The 18,304-nt window shown below is 54.7% G+C and overlaps 1 protein-coding gene across 2 annotated transcripts; it reads left to right on the top strand.

The window, feature by feature from the left end:
• The first annotated feature begins 4,782 nt into the window (after positions 1-4,782).
• BAK1 (BCL2 antagonist/killer 1) lies at positions 4,783-17,754 on the top strand. 2 transcript variants are annotated; one of them, XM_030473529.1, is made up of 6 exons: positions 4,783-4,932; positions 8,774-8,893; positions 13,758-13,893; positions 14,012-14,155; positions 16,192-16,372; positions 16,488-17,754. In XM_030473529.1, the coding sequence occupies exons 2-6, from the start codon at positions 8,806-8,808 to the stop codon at positions 16,590-16,592; spliced, it is 654 nt and encodes a 217-aa protein (XP_030329389.1). In that variant the 5' UTR covers positions 4,783-4,932; positions 8,774-8,805; the 3' UTR covers positions 16,593-17,754. The 2 variants fall into 2 exon arrangements, with proteins under 2 accessions (XP_030329389.1, XP_030329390.1); XM_030473530.1 differs by lacking the exon at positions 4,783-4,932 and adding an exon at positions 7,388-7,402.
• The last annotated feature ends 550 nt before the right edge of the window (positions 17,755-18,304 follow it).

Here is an 18,304-nt window from a genome sequence, read left to right as displayed (position 1 = left end):
GGGCTCTGGCACTGCAGCCAAGGCAGATGCCCAATCCTTGGGAAGTCCCAGGAGGGAACCAGCGAGGCCTCGTGTGCTGGGGACCGCTCAGGAATAGCCCCGAGCGGCTCAGAGGAACGCCTGGGGGGAGCTGGTGCATACACTGCAGGCTTTGTGTCAGGCAGGTCGCTGGGTGTGTGCTTCCTGGCATACAATTCCCAGATTAGCAGGAGCCCGGCTGCCAGCGGCTCCTCCAGCCCCGCAGTGAATGAGCTGAGGTCAGTGGTTCACGCGCCCGGCACTGACGATGAGGATGGGGCATCTCCTGCCATGCACTCAAGGGGAAGGGCAGGGGCAGGACCCCCAACCCCTCTCATACCTCTCTAAGAGGTTGGCTTTTCCCCACGGGATGGAGATCACCACCAACCAAACCCATCTCACTGCTCCTTTTGCAGTGGGTGGGGAACAGAGGCTGAGACCTGGCTCTTCTTATCCTAAAATTATAAATAAAAGCCTTAAAAGCCACAGAGTGGAGAACACGAAAAAGCTGGAGGGTGGAAGGGTTGGGAAAGAAGAAAAAGTAATTCAGCACAGAACTGTTTAATAAGGGAAAGTGAATAATCACAGGGAGAAGTGAGAACAGTTTAGTCATGCTAAATGCTTATTCTAAATACATAAATAAAGTAAATTTCTAACCAAAGCCAGGCTGTGCCAGGCAGGAGATGAGACTCACCGGTCTTTCCCAAGGAGCAGGAAAGGAGAAAGCAACAAGGGAAACATGGTACTTTCATTAAAGAGAAACACAGGGGAAGGAAGAGGAATAAGCTGGAGCTGAGGAGCTCTTTGGGACAAGCCTAAGCCCAGCCAGTACCGGGGTGGGGAGCAAAGAAGCAGCACCGATCTCTCCTCCAGGAGGGCTTATGAATTGGCATCTGATTTATGCTTATGAATTGGCATCTGTTTGCAGACACCCCCTCAGAGGCTGAAAGGAGCCACTGTGCTGCTCTCGGGACCAGCCCCGTGCCCTGAGCCTCGTGGCAGATGGGTTTACACCGAGCAGTCTCCCCACTGAACCCGGGTGCTTTGCTAAATGTCCCTGCGCACACCCCGCAGCGTGTGTGAGAGCTGAGCGTGGAGGAAGAAAACTACCCAAGCAAACAGCACGGTGAATTCCTGGCGTGAAACAAAGAACCCGCCTCCACGCTCCCTTTTCCAACGCTGTTTGGGAGCTTCCCACGCCCCTGCTGCAGCTACTGCAGACAAGACAAGGAGGGAGAAGATGGGATGCTGTGAAGGGACCCCCGGCACTCATGCCTGGTGGGCAGCCCCATCCCCACCGCCCAGACATGCTCTTCCTGTGCATGGGGCAAAGGAAGTCGCTTTTTCCGCTCCCGTGGCTGTCCCTGCCTTCGGGAGGAGCGTGCTGGTGTTCAGCTGCCCTCATCCCGCGCCGCAGGAGTGATAACCAGCTCGGATCTGCCTCCGCAGGGCCCGGCTCGGAAACTCCCTGTTTCCTCTGCACTGCCTGGTACTGCCAGAGCCCTCATCAGCCAAGACTTGAGAGGCATTGACAAGCACAGCACTGACCCATGAGGTGGTTTGGAGGGGAGGAGTTGGTGTGCAACCCCTTGCAGGAAAGGGGAAACTGAGGCAGAGAGCGCAGAGCCAGTCTTCTCAAAGGGCAGACTTAAAACCAGGCCCATTTAATAAATAACCTCTACTGAAACATGCTGGGTTTTATTCTGCAGAAGCTACCAGCCTTTCTAAAACAGATTTATGGACCTGACACGATGCAATTTTAAGCATATGGGCCCAAGTGCCTTGCCTGTGGCCGCACAATGGCTTGGTGGAGGCAGGAATACAGCTGTGGCCACAGTGCACCATGGTGGCACATGGCACCAAGAGACATGCCCCATGTCAGTGTTCCAATGGTGTTTTTCTCTTCTAGACTGACCTCAGCCTTTTCCAGGGGTTTCTGTCCCACTTGCTCCCAGCTGTACCCAGCATCTCCCAGAGCAGCCAATGGTTTCTCCTGCTCTCTTCTTCTTCAGAAAACCTCGGTTAGAGAAAGAAATATGTCAGAGAGACATCCAAAGTACTACAGCAAACTGGAATAGCACCCTCAATGTGTCCTCAAAGCCAGGAACAGATGCTGACTGCTTGGCCACATCGCCACAGACCCGCAGGACCTATAAGCAGGTTGTCCCTGCTTGCTGGGGACAAAGGTGAAAAGGAGGAAAGTCTGGGAGTCCCTCCCCTCCTCCTGGAAGCCCACACAATGACATCAGCCCCCGCAGAGATTTATCAGCCCTGTGATAGATACACACAGACACACACACACCCCCCGCCTCCATATTCATACAACTGATTATCAGAAGGTGTATTTATAAGTTATTTTGTCCTGAACACATCATAATTTAACAGCTCTTCCAATGCCTGAAAAACACAAGCTGGTTCATGCCGGCTTCTCTGGACACAGCAAACAAACGGTTTGATTACCATCCAACATGTTTCAATAGTTATTATAGGAACAAGACCTGATCTGTTGGGGTTTGGGGTTATTTTTAACCAATTTGATAAATCTGGTGCGTGTGAGAAGCACTTTGCCTGAAGCCTCATATTCTCTGTTCATCCAGCGCCCAGAGAGAGCACAGCCGGGATAAACTCAGCATGGAGACACTGTGGTCTTGGCACGGCAGCTGAGCCCTGTAGGGAGCCGGGCTCCAACCTCAGCCTTGGGCACTGGGCACTGCCACCACCTTCATCCTCACACCCTGCCCAATCGGGAAAGGGGCCTTTGCCTCCAGAGAGGAACCAGGAGGAGACCTTGTGGATAAAACCTGGTGAACAGCAGCAGGTTTGCTGTTCCTTTTCCAGTTGCAACTGCTTTCCATACCGCAGCATCCTTGGAGAGCCACCACAGCGGCTGAGCTGGGTGCTGCGGAGCTGGGACCAGCTCCCTCCTGCCGGGGAGCAGCGAGGGGAGCGGGGAGCAGCTTCCCCTTTAGTCGCATCCTCCGGACAGTCACGGCCCGGCGCGGTTGGAGGTCGGACACTGCCACCTGGTGCTCCGAGGAACGTCTGTCCCCAGCAGGAGCCGCAGCTCTGCCAAGGGCTGAGGGATGCGGTGGAGCTCCCCGCTCACCTCCCGCCCAGCACCGCACCGGGGGCAGGACCCGAGGTGCGGGGGTATCACCGGTCGCTCTTTGCTTTCCAGCTCCACCTCGCGTCCCGGGGCATGAGGCTGCAGCGGGGAAAGAGCAAAAGGTTGTGTCAGTGCTGACAAAATGTCTCTGTACAACAGCTTCATGCTGATGTAATGCTGATTCCAGTAGATGATCTTGACAAATCCCCTACCTCTTCTTCCCCCCTTACCCCTGCCATGTCAATTCATCATCCACGGATCTCGAAGCACTTCATGCAATTGGGCAGATCCCTCTTGACACAGACGAGGGACTGAGGAAAACAGGGAAAAAGTTGTTCCAGGGGGACAGAGGGAGTGATAAAACCCAGCAGAGCTCCTACACCCAAAGCATTAACACGTCTCCTGTATTTTCCAGGCAGTAGCGGTAGCGGTAGCAGTAGCATGGCTCTGCTGTACAGAAAGGAAACCTATTAAAGAAACGTCTTTATTACAGCTACAAGCAGCTCCCCAAGCCTAAGGCAAGCATTGCCCTGGAGCCTGCTTTGTTGCCTGGAACAAGATATTGACCATTTCTCAAAGAGGTGGTTTAATGCTCCGCACCCCCGCAGAGAGGGGCCCGCTCTGTCCCGTGTGGATGCACTGCACCACGCACAGCCCACGCTCCGGCACAGCAGCTTTATTAAACCACAGCCCTTCTGCCACCTCAGCTACTTCCTGCAGCTCCACCGAGCCCTGTCCCTTCTTTAACGCCTCTCAGAGCCCTGACCAAGCAGCTGGAGCCTCTGCTCTGCTGCAGATGTGTTTCTGTGCTGCAAACCTGCCCTGTCCATACTGTCTGGATTGGTGATGCCCATCCTGCTCCATCCATAGCATTGTCTGGCTCGCTCATGCTGTCTTGAAGATACTTGGGTAAATGACCAGCATCCCTAACCTGACTCTGATCTCAGATAAAGACCTAGTCTGCAGGGGCATCTCTTGTTCTACTCTGGTTCAATGTTTTAGGGGGATCCAGGAGCTACTACAGTGGGACTGTCAGGGACAGAAAGATAATTTTGCGCATACAGCTTGTTTCAAGCTGGAGCACTTCTGCTCTGGAGACAGGCTGAGAGAGCTGGGCTGGGGCAGCCTGGAGAAGAGAAGGCTCCTGAAGGGGAGACCTTAGAGCAGCTCCAGTGCCTAAAGGGCCTACAGAAAACCTGGAGAGGGGCTTTGGACAAGGGCCTGGAGGGACAGGCCAAGGAGAATGGCTTTAACCTGCCAGAGGGGAGATTGAGATGAGCTCTGAGGCAGAAGTTGTTCCCTGTGAGGGTGCTGAGGCACTGGCACAGGGTGCCCAGAGAAGCTGTGGCTGCCCCATCCCTGGCAGTGTTCAAGGCCAGGTTGGACACAGGGGCTTAGAGCAACCTGCTCTAGTGGAAGGTGTCCCTGCCCGTGGCAGGGGGTTAGAACTGGATGAGCTTTAAGGCCCCTTCCAACCCAAACCATTCTGTGGACCATGGCAAGCCGGGTGCCCGGGTGGGATTGGATGGAAAGGGGTGGGAAACGATCGTGTCCGTGCCCGCACCGCGCTCCGGCCGGGGAATGCGCCTGTAGAGGGAGCCTGCGCCCGTCCGGGCTCCTCCGGCGTCAATGGTCCGGGGCTGGGTTTCTGGGTTGGTTTTTTTCTCTCTCCTCCTACCCGGCCCTGCTCGCTTCCTTCCCCCGCGCCGCGCTCGGAGCAGGCAGGAAGGGAGGCGGCGGGATGGAGCCGCTGCCCGCCGGGATGCGTTAGTGCCCGGACACCCCGGCCTGGGCCCCGCCGGGACGCGGTGAGTACCGGGCCCCCCTCCGGGATGGGTTATCCCTCCCCACCGGGCCCGGCCGCGGCTGCGATGAGCCAGGGGAGGGATGCGGGAGCCCCAGCAAGGCGGGGGGGAAGGGGGGGCAGAGCCGCGGGGCCTCATCCCGCACCGCCCCGGGAATGGGGATAAAGCAGCTCGGGGAGCAGCACTTCGCGGGTGCCGGGGCTGGAAGGGCTCCCCCGAGCTGATCGCTGCCCCAAAGAGGGAATATCGCCTCTTTTAATACTATTTCCCTGCGGGGAGGGGGGGGGGTGGTGTCTGCCCTTGCGAGGCCGCGGCCGTGACGGCCACAGCAGCATCCCCGTGCCCGGGCTGACGGGCTCGGCGTGGCCGGGGCTGTCCCGATGTGCCCCACATCGCTCGGTGGGAATCGATGTGCCGAGGTGAGGACCAGGGTGATGGTGACCAAGGTTTGACTCGCTCCACTCTGGGCTGCGGCATCAGGCACAGCACGTGTGGATTGTGGGCTTGGTTAAATGCCAAAGTGGGCAAACACTTGGAAAACTGGGCAAACTCACCTGTTTGCTCCCCTTGGCCAGGTTGGGAGGAGTCCCCCTGGTCCACGCAGGGATGGCAGCAGGGCACAGGAATCCTGCAGGATTCCTGCCCTAGGGAGGGCGAGCTGCCAGGCATGCCACGTGATGGAATCCCTCCCATGCAGGGGCCCAAGGCCAGACCTGCAAAATGCTCATCCCAGAGGATGCTCCACGCGTTTCCTGGAGCCGGATCTTCATAACTTGTCAGGGGGTGACTTCAGAGCCCCCTCGTTGGGCTTGCTCATAGGGTTATGGCTGCTCCCACAGCACGCGGATCTGCCTCCTGCTCTAGGCCAGTCCCACCATCTTCCTGCACCCAGAACTCAGGCTCTTACCCTTGCAAAAGTATTGGGAGAAGTGGTGAATGTATCCTAAGGGCACCCATGAAACATGTCAGAGACCTTTAAGGAAAGGAGAAGAGAGTGAAATGAGAACCAGCTGAGGCAAAGGTCTTCTTTTTTATTAGGGAAGCCTGGCTGGTTCCAGGAAGGCTGTTTTTTTGCATGGCATGTACTCATTAATAAAGATAAGTCTCCTGTGCCATCTTGGAGGTGTTGCTAATTCCACGTCCTTGGTGCTTTCTGCTGCTTTTAACCCTTTGCAGCCTCCTGCAACAGCAAAAGGTCAGGGTGTAGCTGAATCTTTTAGGAGCTGCTGAGAGTCAGGCACTGCTCCCCATAACCTGCAGCTCCCCAAACCCTCTGTGAGCCTTGTCCCAAGTCCTGGAGAGCCTTCACTTTCTGCAGCCTTGGGCTTCTTTAAGTGTGTGGGTGTCATATCCTGCTCCACACCCTTCCCTGCTCTCTTCCAGCATCGTCTTCTCACAACAAAGGGGGAATAGGACAAACTATAGAATCATGGAATCGTTTAGGTTGGAAAAGACCTTTAAGATCATCGAGTCCAACCATTAACTTAGCATTGCCAAGTCCACCATTAAACCATGTGCCATGTCTACGTATCTTTTAAATCTCTCCAGGAACGGTGACTCCACCACTGCTCTGGGCAGCCTGTTCCACTGCTTGACAGCCCTTTGGGTGAAGAAGTTTTTCCAAAGGGCTATTGGGCTGGGCATCAGGGGGAATGTGGGCACCAGCACTCTTGGTACAGGAGAGGGTGGTCCAAGGTGCTTGGCCCCCCAGCAGAGCCCGGCAATGGGCATTCACTTGGCTTGTAGGAAGGGAGTTTAAGGGCTCCTGGGGAGCAGCAGCACACTGCTGGGACATAGTGCTGGTCCCAGTTGTGCGTGTGTGCAAAAGGGCTACAGCATCCTGTGTTGCAAGAGCAGAAAGCACTGCAGGGCACATTGAGAAGGAAACTGAAAATGAAAGTTCCTCTCACATGACAGCCACAGTCGAACCTGCTGTTTCCGAAGGGTTCGCCAGGCAGCAGTATGGAGGATCTGTGAGTCAGTCGCTGCTGCTGCACTGGGCTCTACTCGCCAGCCACCCTTTGTACCGTGCAGCCAGCTCGGCATGAGGAATTCCCTGTTAGAGCCGAGGTCTGGGCAGTGGGCTCATGTGAAATGTGGCTGGTTGCACGTACAGACCAAACTGCAAAAGCTCCGGAGGCAGCCGAACTCTTTGGCTGGTTTGTCCACATCCTCCCCAGCACTGAGCGCAGCCTCGGGGGAGAACGGTGCTTCAGTTACCCACAAATGCGGCTCTGAGTCCGGCTCTGCCTCCCCTTGAGAGGCACCAAGGTGGGCTGCGGATGGAGCCTCGCCGGATGCCCGAGGAGGGCTGGGGATGGCGGGAGGCAGCACGGGAGGGTTTCCTCTGTGGAGGAGGGGACGGAGGCACGTGCATCCGCTCAGAGCACTCGCTGAGCTGCCTCCACCGCGTCCCAGCACAGAGCAGAGCAAGGAGAGGAGCAGCTCTGAACCCAGGGCTCTGCTGGGCTGGGTGAGTGGCAACCAGCCTCTTCCCAGCTTTACTCTCGGGCCCAAATGATGACCCTCATCGCGTTTTCAGCTTTTCCTGGGATGGGGATGTTTGAGGTTGGGGAGGAAAAGGGAATTCCTGTCCTCGGAGGGATGTAGAAAAAACCAGCATCTCCATCTGTGTGTGGCTGCAGCTCAGGCTCCCTGGGTGCAGCTCCTCAAATACACAGTGGCTTTCCACACCAGGCTGATGAGCTTCGTGCTTCCAGACCCCCTCCCCACCTAGGCTGCCGGCTGTACTTCCCAGTGTTGCTTCTGGGCTCAATCTGTCTTTTCTTCTGAATGATCTTCAGTGTGAGGTTGTAAGTTCGGACCATGTGTTGCACCTCTAATTCTGGCTCCGGTGGTTATTTATCCATAAGCAGCACTGCTTTTATTTTTCCCCGGGATACAATTTAGATTTCTGGCTCTCAACGTGTCTTCATGAATTGAGATCTGGTGCGAATCAGAAAACCCACCAGTTCAGCCTGGGAGCAGCCTGGCCTGGGAACAAGTACTGGCATGCCAGCAGCAGGCTCGGAGCTGCAGTGATCTCTGCCGACCTGACCGCAGCTGCGTGGCCACACTTCCTCCTCTCTTAAAAGCAGGGGTGAGGACAGTGTGATGAGCTGCAGTGAGCCGTTGCCTGCAGGTCTGGGCTTAGGGTACCTGGGAGGTTTGGGGACAACATGAGCTGTGCATTTGGTTCTTGTTTAATTTTCTTATTCTGAGAGGGGCTCAGAGTAAGAACATAAAGAAAAGGCAGAATTAGAGCCTCTGGATTTAGGAAAACTGGAGCTCATTGCTTGTGGAGGTTTGTCATGGCAGGTCGCTGTGGCCATGTGTTGGTTTGCTCTTGCCGTGCTCCAAACTGTCGTAGCAGCATTTGGGCAGCAGTGAAGCACCACGGGTCAGCTCCAACACCTTGTTCTGGTGCAGACAGGGAGTCGAGGAGCCCTTTGTGCTGGGATCTTTGCTTTCATCCCATTCTTCTGTGGTCCAAGGCTGAATAAGAGCCCTTGGCACTTGCTGAGCGGGTGAGGGTTTAGCCAGCAGGTTTCCAGCGAGGATGAGGAGGTGAAGTGGGGTAGGGAGTTGGGTGACTTTCCTTGTCTGGCATGTGACTGTCTGAAAACACGTTGGTGAGGAGAGTCAGGAAGAGAGGAGAAATCTAGCCAAGGGACTTTGTGTGGGAGGAGCCAGGTTGCTGGCAGATAAAAGCAGGGACCATTGCTCCTCTGAGCACGTGCCTTGGCCGAGGGTCTTCCTGAGCCCAGCGGGGAGGTATGAGGGAGCCAGAGGCCATGCTGGCTGCTCATCACCCAGGTCACTTACTGTCTCATTGTTGTTCCAGATAAAGCCAATACACCCGAGTATCTCTCTGCAATGGCCTCAGGGAATGATGGTGACCCGCTGAGGGACCGGGGACGCCGGGGAAGCAACAGGCACAGGCCATCACAGGAGCTCAACTCAGGTAAAAAGGTTGCTGTGATCTTCGGGGGAGGAAGGATTCCCTTCCCCTGCAGTGTTTCTTTGAAAAGATGGGGGTTCTCATACCTCCAGGGCCCTTTGCAAGATCGAGATAACAAATCAGCTGCATAAAGCTATGCTGAATTGAATTAGGAGAGCACGTTCTCGGTGCTTGCGGGAGATGCTTGTCACTGGATCAGCATGGTGGGCAGCAAGGGTGGCTTGAAAGGCACCAAGCAAATAGTGCTCAGGGAGCTGTGGGGCTGCGGCTGATTGCTGTGGCTGGCTGCGGGTGTGCGGCTGGTGCTTGGAGTCATTCACTTTCCCTTCCCTAAGTGAAAGGTGCTGGGTGTTGAAAACACAGCGAGAAACACTCCTGCTCTTGTAGTTGGGTTCAGTGGTGCCACAGGATGGAATCGGGTCCCCGGCTGCCCTGGCAGAGCAGTGATGAACAGTTACAGCACACCAACACCAGCAGTTCAGGCCGTTACGTGTGTGCAGAGCCCAGCAGACTGTGTAATTGCGTCTCACACTAATGGGTGAAACTGGGATCGGGGCCAAAAGGATGCCGGGAAAAACCTCAGCTTCCATTTCACCCCCAAGTGCTAAAATGCCGCTGCATGGAGAGCTGCTGAACGTGGGTGACTTCTTAACCTGTTCTGCAGGTGGACCTGTAAATAAGGCTGAGTCACTGCAGTCTGTCAATAGTGGAGATTAGGCTCTATACCTGACTGTTTATGTATTTGAGCTCAGATCCAGCTCAGAGCTGGTTTATTGCCCTGATAATGTTATTTATACTCTGGTACTGCCTGGACTCCTCTCCATCTCAGAGTATTGCTCACGCTAGATCCTGCATGCACCAGAAGAAAAAATACCCCTTCCCTTCCCTACCAAAGTCTACAAGGAATGGAAATAAATAAGAGCAGTTGTTTACGTATGCTGATTTCCTGTTGAGGCCAATGAGATGCTGATGTGAAAACCAGTGAGAGGATCAGGCCTGAGCTCTAACCACACTGTTTTACAGTCACACTTCCTGTACGCTTGCAAACACTTACTGGAAGTACGGGCATCCCGCTGCTTCCCGAAAGTCAGGTGGTCCATCTGGAATTTGGAGGTGGGATCTCTGTACGCCTCTTAGGCCAGAGCTTATGGACTCCAGCGAGAGCAGAAATGTGCAGCTTCCACCAACACGTGCTATGGGATTATGGGGCAGAAGGCGGCTTTTGTCAACAGGCATTAAGCCTGGCTTTCATTTAGGGCTTGCTTGCTCCCTTTGTTTATCCTTGGTTGCAGTAGGGAGTACAGAACTTTACGTGATGCTCAAGGATCTGCTTGAGCATCATTCTTGTCCTACCAGCCAGTGCTTAGGGCATGGGCAAGGTGCTGCTGTTTCTGTCTAGGCTGGGTGTCAATTTGCACTTTGGTGGGTTTAGGGCATTGTAGACAAAGGCAGGAGCCACCCCAACTCACGGTTTGAAGGGCCAGGTTACTTGGGCTTTCTCCTCTGTGTGCGTTTAGTACTCATGTAACGTACCTAGAGAGGTATGAGGCTTGGACCTTGGTTGTTTGTCATAGCTCTGGACTTGATGTTGCATGTGAAGCAGGTCCTGAACTGATAAATAGTCACTGAGGGACATTAGTTCTGCATCTGTGAGCATCAACGTGTCTTCATCACCAGGACGACCTGCAAAATGAGTAGGAAAAACGTGAGCTGCCTGTTTAAGCCTGGGTCCTCATATGTTCTGTAGAGCAACCAAAGCCAGTTAAATATACTTTTCTTTTGTCTGGTGCCCAGCAGGTCCTATCTCCAGCACAGACACAGAGTATTGGACTTCCCACTGAACTGCATCTCCCATCTATACATGGTCTCTGTTTTTAAAAGAAAAGAAGTTATCCTTCTGAGGGCTGTGCTGGGAAATAACTGTGCTATAGAATTGCCTCGTGGCTCCTTTGTTCTGGCCTGCAAAGGACGCCCCAAAAACACTTTTATAAAACACCTGATGGGGCAGAGGGAGATTGATTTCCAGGGCCGAGGTGCCCACCCCTCTGAGCATCCTCTGGGATGCAGGTCAGTGGATCAGCAAGTGTGGGACAGGGCTCAGCTTGAGCAGCAAAGTGCCAGAGGAAAACTGTGCACCTCTGCTCTCAGTTGCAAGCCGTGCAGGACTGTCCCCGTGGTGCAGTGTCAGGTTGATCAGCCTCTGGTGCTGGATGGCATCGCTGTTGACAGGCAATTGGTTTCACAGGGGTGGAAGGTAACCCAAATCCACTAACAGAGATAGAGCTCATCCCACACTTGAATTGCACCTGCATAAGGTGAAGTCAAGCTTCCCCTCAAGGCAGAAATCTCCAGAGTCTGTTCTTGGTTCCCTGGAGCCGTCTTCTCCCTTTGGAGCCTGTTGCTGTTTCCAGACTTGATGTCTCCCTCTGTGCAAACAGATGCACCTCTCGGTGTAGTTACTGCCTGTTTCCTGAGCTCGAAAGGGATGCTGCCAGGTTGCATCTGTCATTATTACAGTCTCTAGCAGGGCTATTTAGTTGTAACAAGGTCTGATGGATAACTTTGCAGAGACCTGCCAGGTTTTACTGCAGCGCAGCTGCTCGTGGGAGATGGGAATGGTGAGAAGTAAAGGACCTTGCACAGGAATGCAGATGTTGCATGTTGGAGACTCGCTGGGGTCCAGTCAGTGTTGCCTGTGGTGTGGGTCCAGCCTAGAGGCTCTTGGGGTGCGTCTGGTCCAGATACTTACAGTGAGGACAGTGGGGTCACTGCTCCATGAGGCAGGAACAGGGCAGGTCCTCCCTTGCAAATGGGGGTTCACAGCAGCTCGTGAGCCCCTAACGCAGCCCCGAGGATCCCCCAGGGACACCAAAGGTCCCAGAGGAGCTCCACACTGCTCTCTCCCCCTCTCCACTGTTCGCACTGGGAGTCCACAAGGCAAGCCTTGCTCCAGATCCTCTTCCTTTGAGTGGGAGAGACAGATGGTCCCAGTGGGTGCTGGGGGGAAAAGATGCGTGTTCTGCTGGCCTTTGTGTTACTAAAAGCAGCACCTGGGGTAATTAGACCAGGGGGTTTTTGGTACCCTCATTTCCTCTTTGTTCTCGCAGTGTTTACGCGGCCTCTCACTGAAACTATGAGTCAGTCAGTTTCGTTTTCTGACTCTCGGCGCCCTCACTGGCTGCTCTCTGAGGTGGGATTTATTTACCACCAAATAAACCCATTCCTGCAAAACAAAAAACCATCCCTTGAAAACACAGCGACCAGGGCTCGTCATTTCCCCTCACCTTTATTTACCCAACCTGAACTCCATGTAACCCCAGTCTCTGCACAACAGGTCAGGTCCTCTCCCTTCCCCACACCCCATCCGGGGCTGGGCCCATCTCTCCAGAGCCACGTGGATGTGACCAACCAGAAAAACTCTGCCATGAGCAGTGTGGCACCTTCTGGAGACTTGGATACAGGGATTTATTGGGCAGCATCACCAGGACAGTTGTGTCCACAGGCCAGGTCCTCACATCCCAGCCCCACATCCGAGCCATGGCTCGGGCAGGAGCACCTCTGCATTGGAGATGCAATTTTCAGTGGCCAGAGGATGGCATGGCCAGTCTGATGAGTGGATATAGTGGGATGGTGGGTCAGGGTTTTAGCTGGGTGGGCTGCAGTGAGTCGTGTTGCTGCCAGACAGTGTTACTGGCACAGACATGCCGCTGTGTGTCACCACAGCACACCTTGTGGGGCGATCACCCAAAGGCAGGGGTCTTCTGATGTTCCCCAAGTAGCTCATGTACCTGGGCTTTGCACTTCATTTAGTGTCTGTGAATCTCCACAGTGATACAGTCAAAGAAGCAGGGATCTGATCCCCCTAAGCCATTTCTGTCCAGTGCAAATTTTGTATCATAAAAGAGAACCAGGGAAGAGCAGTGCTACCACCGGCTGTTTGGGAACCAGTGCTCTAAACCAGATTGCTTCCAGTCAGCTGAAACCGAGCTCTAATCAAAGACACCCCGTGACAGAGCGGGTACTTTCCCCAGGAGCAATGCAATGCGTGTGATAAGGTATCAGTGACTGCTGCGATGCAGCTTGAGGGGTAGAGCAGGCGTTATCACCTGGCTGTTGATTTGCTCTCGAGCGCAGGATGGGGAGTCACGTCCCTGGGCAAGAGTTTGTGGGTTATTCAGCAGCTCTTCTCCTTTCTATTCCTGCCAGTGGCCCAAGCAGAAGTTCAAACCCTGCCCTGACATTGCTGCTGCCAAACTGGTGAGAATGTGAGACTGGTGATGTGTGATTGAATCAACAAGGAACTACACTAAAATGACCCATTTTCTGTGCTCCCCACATCACTGTTGTTGCCATGCAAGGGCTCGATCGTCAGTGATGCTGAAAAACAAGATTGTTTGCTAGGGCTGATGGGCAGCACTAGACTGAGCTTGGCCTCCAGTTTGGGTTTGGATCTGAGATCTCTGAACTTGTTTGTGCTGAGCAATGCCCTTATCAAGAGGTAAAAGCACGCTGCCAAGCACAAGCACTTGAACATCTGGTTTGTGTTGTGACAGTTCCGTAGCTGTTTCCTGCCAGTAATGGATTCAAAAGGTGGGCTTGTGCCCCCAAGAACGAAGGCTGGCTTCAGAATTGATTTTCTGAGAACTAAGTTTTGTTGGATTCTTTTTGTGTCACTCCAGAAGGGCAGTGTTAATACAAACAGCATGAGTTTAGGCTGAAAATAAGGGAATCGTCTATTTCCAATTTGGGAAAGGGGAGAGACGAGCTTCTCCCTTGACTTCTTTGGGAGTTGGAACTAGATGATCTTAAGGTTCTTTCCAACCCCAACTATTCTATGACTCTATGATTCTCTTCTTGCCTGTCTCAGAGGACCGGGTGGCGGAGGAGACGGAGGAGGTGTTCCGGAGCTATGCCTTCTACCGCTACCAGCAGGAGAGAGAGGAGCGAGGGGAGGAGGTGCCCATGGACCCAGAGATCGTGGAGATCCAGCAGGAGCTGGGCAGGTAAAACTGATCCCAACCATATGCACGTCCTTTAACCCCATCCCAAGCCAGCTCCATGACAGACCCACCCCAGTCCCCCTTCCCGGCCTCTCTGACCTGTCTGTGTTGCCCCGGGCAGCACCGGGAGCCTGGTGGGACGGCGCTTGGCCATCATCGGCGACGACATCAATGAGCGGTACGACGCGGAGTTCCGCTACCTGCTGAAGTCCCTGCAGCCCACCAAAGAGAACGCCTATGAGTACTTCACCCGAATAGCCTCCAGGTAAGGCCCTTGGCTCCCTCGGCGCGGGATGGACACCTCCTCCTGGAGAGGAGCAGGAAGGGAAGGTCAGATGGGCACAGTGCAGTCAGTCAGACCCTTGCGCTGTGCTCTGCACCAGCACACAGACCCTGTCCATTGAAGCTTTGTCCATTGTCCCCGGTCTGAGCTCCCAACAAGCCCACTGTGAGGGTTCCCGTGGTTCCTGCCTGTCTGCTTTTCCTCCTGTGCACCATTTGGACAGTCCTCACCTGACCGTCATCTCACAGTCCTTGCACAAGCTGACCAGGGTCAGACAGTTTGGGGGATGTGCCTGGGACGCATGTCCCTTGCATCAGTAGCCAAGTGAATTTCCCCCACAGGGGTATGACCTGTCCTGGACCAAGGCAGACCCACTGCTGGTTCCGCTGCAGCCCTGGGCCAGGCTTGACAAGGCACAGAGCACAGGTAGCTGTGGGCACAGGCAGGTACTTATGCCCTTGGCATGGTCCACACAGAGCAGGATTGGATTAACTCGGAATGGGGGATGCTCCACAGGCTCGCAGAGCCCGCAGCCGCCTTGCACAGGTGATGCTCACCCAGCTCACTCAAACACAGCAACAGGGTGAAGAGCACACGCAAAGACCTGGACAACTTATTGCTCTGATTGCCTGAGGTACAGCCTTGGACCGAGGTGGCCATCAGGGGGTTCCCTACACTCCTGTCTCTGTAGGGAAGACAAGACACTGCACATTGAACAGTTTGCCAGGGTCATGCAGACCAGACCACCTCTGCCAGAGCCAGGATTGGTGCTGGGCTCTCTGGGTTCCCAGGTCCTCTGGCACAGCCCCGTCCCTGCGCACCCTTGTGTTTGTGTCTAACTGCCTCTCTCTGTCCTCTTCCTGCTCCCTGTCCTTGGGAAGCCGCTGCTGCTCTCACCGCTTTGCCAGCCTGAGGCGGTTAACGCACCGCAAACAGGTAAATTAACCTCTGGGAATTAACCTCTGTCCCTCTCTGTGCTTCTCTGTTGTCCCTTCTGGGCTCCGACTTCCCTCTCTGTGCCCTGCACGGTGGCATCTCCACACCAAGGCTCTGCAGAGAAGATGTTTCCCTTTGGCTGTGCAGACAAGGGACCACCAGGACAGGGCACCACATTGAAACACAGGGCCTGAGTTTACTCTTTATTTTTTTCCATTTCCTTCTTGCTTGACTTGCTGGAAACCAGGAAACACACCTTCAAAAACTGGTGTAGATAACTCGGTGCCCAACCTGCCCACAGCAATGCAGTCTGTGCCCACCACAACGAAAAACTGGATCAGGAGCAGGCACAGTTTGGAGCCCCCCAGCCCTTGGGATAATCAATCTAAGGAAAAATCAGGCTTTGGTCTTGGAGGAGTTTGTGGAGGAAAAGGGAAAATCTTGTTCTAACACACTTTGTCCTCAGATATGATTAAACTTCCTCACCTCTAGGTATGACTGCACAAGGCAGGGATGCTTTGGGACCCATGGGGAGTAGTTCCTTCTCCTGGCCACATGTGTATCAGCTACTGAGCTTGCCGCAGCTACAGCCTGACAGCTTAAACCACCACTAGTTTCATCTTACCTTGTTAATACCCTTGACCATGGAAACAGGGGACATCCAGGCAGCTGTAGTGCCCTGTGTTTAGATGGAGACCCAAGGGAAAGGCAGGAAGGTGGCAGGTCAGCAACAGCCATCGCAAAACTTCCTCTCCAGCAATCCAGGGGCTGTAGCTGTGTAGACAGGATTTGGAAACTCCTTTTCCCCAGGACATCCCCAACCTGCCTGGCTGAGGCAAACAGTGGTCGTGAACAACGCCGCGATTGTTCTGCTCTGAAAGTAGAACTCGGTTATGGGTGGCCACGTGTCGCTTAGCCACAAAATCACTGTGAGCAGCTGGGATGCAGCTCGAGGGGTAGAGCAGCATCCCCAGCCCTGCTCTGCGAGTGGCACCACATGAGAGCCCTCAGCCTGGGGATGCTGAGAGCAGGAAGGTCCGAGCCACAGCAGGGACTGACTCAGACCTTCGGCTTCGTTTCAGCTTGTTCGAGAGCGGCATTAACTGGGGCCGGGTGATCGCGCTGCTGGGCTTTGGCTACCGCATGGCCATCCATGTCTACCAGCACGGCAGGACCGGCTTCCTCCGCTGGATCGCCCGCTGCGTCGTGGAGTTCATGCTCCGGAACCGCATCGCCCAGTGGATCGCCCAGCAGGGAGGATGGGTGAGGATGGGGCCAGCGGGATTTGGGATGAGGACAGTGAAAGGTGCAGCCTAGGGACTGTGGGGTGGCCCCAGTAGGTCTAACATGCCTTGGTTATTCTCTGTTTTCCCCTTAGGCGGCTGCACTCGATCTGGACAATGTTTACATGAAGTACATGCTGGTGGTGGTGGCCCTGGTCATGGTGGGACATTTAGTGGTACGACGCTTCTTCAAGCCCTAACCGAGGTGGTGGCAGAGGCTGGGAGGGTCCAGCCAAGCTCTCTCAAATCTCTGCTCTGCGTTGGTGTTTCCCAAGAGAGGGGGGATTTGAGGAACCTCCAAGAGAGAGCAGCTTGGACCTGTGACCCACCACAGGGCCCAGGGTCTCTGCCATCCATGCAGACACCACCAGGAGCTATGGAGAGAAGTGGAGGGAGGGAGGGAAGGTTCAACTCTGTTGGCTGTTTCGTGCCTCGCTTAGCTGCTGTGGACAGAGCATCGCTGTGGCGTTCCCAGCGTGTGGCAGTGAGGCAGAGCAGGCTCCTCCGGAGTCAGGAGTCTGGAGGAACAAATGTGTTATGATGATGCCCATGCGTGGGTCCCCGTCTACTCCTTGAGGCAGGCGTGGAGCCCCCTGTTTGCTGATGGCTCTCCTCAAGCCCATGCCTTTGAAGAGGGATTGCAGCCTTCGTTGCTGCAATCTGTAAGGCACCAGAGACGCAAGCCAGCATGAGCTCATGTGGGGCTTGCTTTCATCTTCCCTCTGTTCCTGAGCCCAAGTACTTGAGCCTTCCCTTTCAACAAGCATCCCTACCCCTTTTAAGGGATCGCACTGCTTGCCTGCTCCGACAATCCATGGCAACCTCTGGCAGTGCTGGCAGGCAGGATTTCCTTGACAACGCCTGACCCTGGAGACCTGCTGCTCTCCCATGGCTGATATGGGTGCTGGGTGCAGCCCTCCATGAGTTCAGACCTGGGGAGCACCAGCAGGTTTCCAAACACTAAAGGCTGTGGGGTGGCTGATGGTTGGTGTGGGCAGGCTGCCTGCCTCCTCTCCCATTGTGCTTCCACTTGGTAGCTTCAGATGCTGGCAAGTGAGCAGCCCAACTGTGACCAGTTGGTCTCCCTTGTTCTCAATGGTAGCCCTGAAGGTGCATCCTCCCCCCAGAGCAGCTCTTTACCTCCTGAGCTCAGCTGGGCAGGATGGTGCAGACATGTCCTGGTTAAGCCCAGGGCTGTGGTGCTTTATAGCTGCCTTTTCTGGGCACAGCATCTTTGGGAAGTGCCTTGACCTTGTTCCGTTCATGACTAATGGTTAAGCATGACTTTGGGGGGGGTGGTACAGAAGCAGGATCCACTCTCCCACCTTAAATCTTTCTGACTTTTGCAAAATAGGGAGAGTACCTCAGCATGGACCGCATGGTTTAGCTCTGTTCTTTTTACTCCAGGTGACTCTAAGGCTTGAAACTGTGACTGGCCCCATCTGAGCCAAACTCACCCTATAGCAGCATCACCCATCTCCTAGAGCAGGTCGGAGGGAGGGAGGGAGACGGAGGGACCTTGGGAGGTAGGAGGTGAGCTGTGGTCCTATGCCCGGGCTCCTCTCCCTGTGCAGTCAGAGCCCCAGAGACTGGACACACTGAGAGAGCCCAAGGGGGTCAGATCTTGAGAGCAGCCCATATGCCCGCATAACAAAGGCATTCCTGACAGACAGCTGTCTAACCTGTTCCTAAACCCTCCAGCATTTCCTCCCCATGTCACTGCTTCCTACCTTAATCTTTAGGTAAGTTTTCCCTTCCATGCCTTGCTGCAGTTGAAGCTTGTTACTACACATCCTGTCCAAGCACAGACAGGACCCCTCGCATCCATTCTTGCTGCTGCAGAGGCTTAGCAGGACCAGCCATAACCTTATAACACTTACATCCCTCGTGTTCCTGCCTCCCTTCGCAGAGC

The sequence above is a fragment of the Strigops habroptila genome, chromosome 18 (assembly GCF_004027225.2).
Source record: "Strigops habroptila isolate Jane chromosome 18, bStrHab1.2.pri, whole genome shotgun sequence".
In the NCBI taxonomy this organism is placed as follows: domain Eukaryota; kingdom Metazoa; phylum Chordata; class Aves; order Psittaciformes; family Psittacidae; genus Strigops; species Strigops habroptila.
This window is presented reverse-complemented; position numbering and strand designations above follow the sequence as displayed.

Excerpts from the sequence above, each read along its gene's own strand:
- BAK1 (XM_030473529.1), top strand. The coding sequence starts at position 8,806 with ATGGCCTCAGGGAATGATGGTGACCCGCTGAGGGACCGGGGACGCCGG. Across the intron at positions 13,894-14,011 it reads ATCCAGCAGGAGCTGGGCAG|CACCGGGAGCCTGGTGGGAC; the intron begins GTAAAACTGATC and ends TGCCCCGGGCAG. Across the intron at positions 16,373-16,487 it reads TCGCCCAGCAGGGAGGATGG|GCGGCTGCACTCGATCTGGA; the intron begins GTGAGGATGGGG and ends TTTTCCCCTTAG.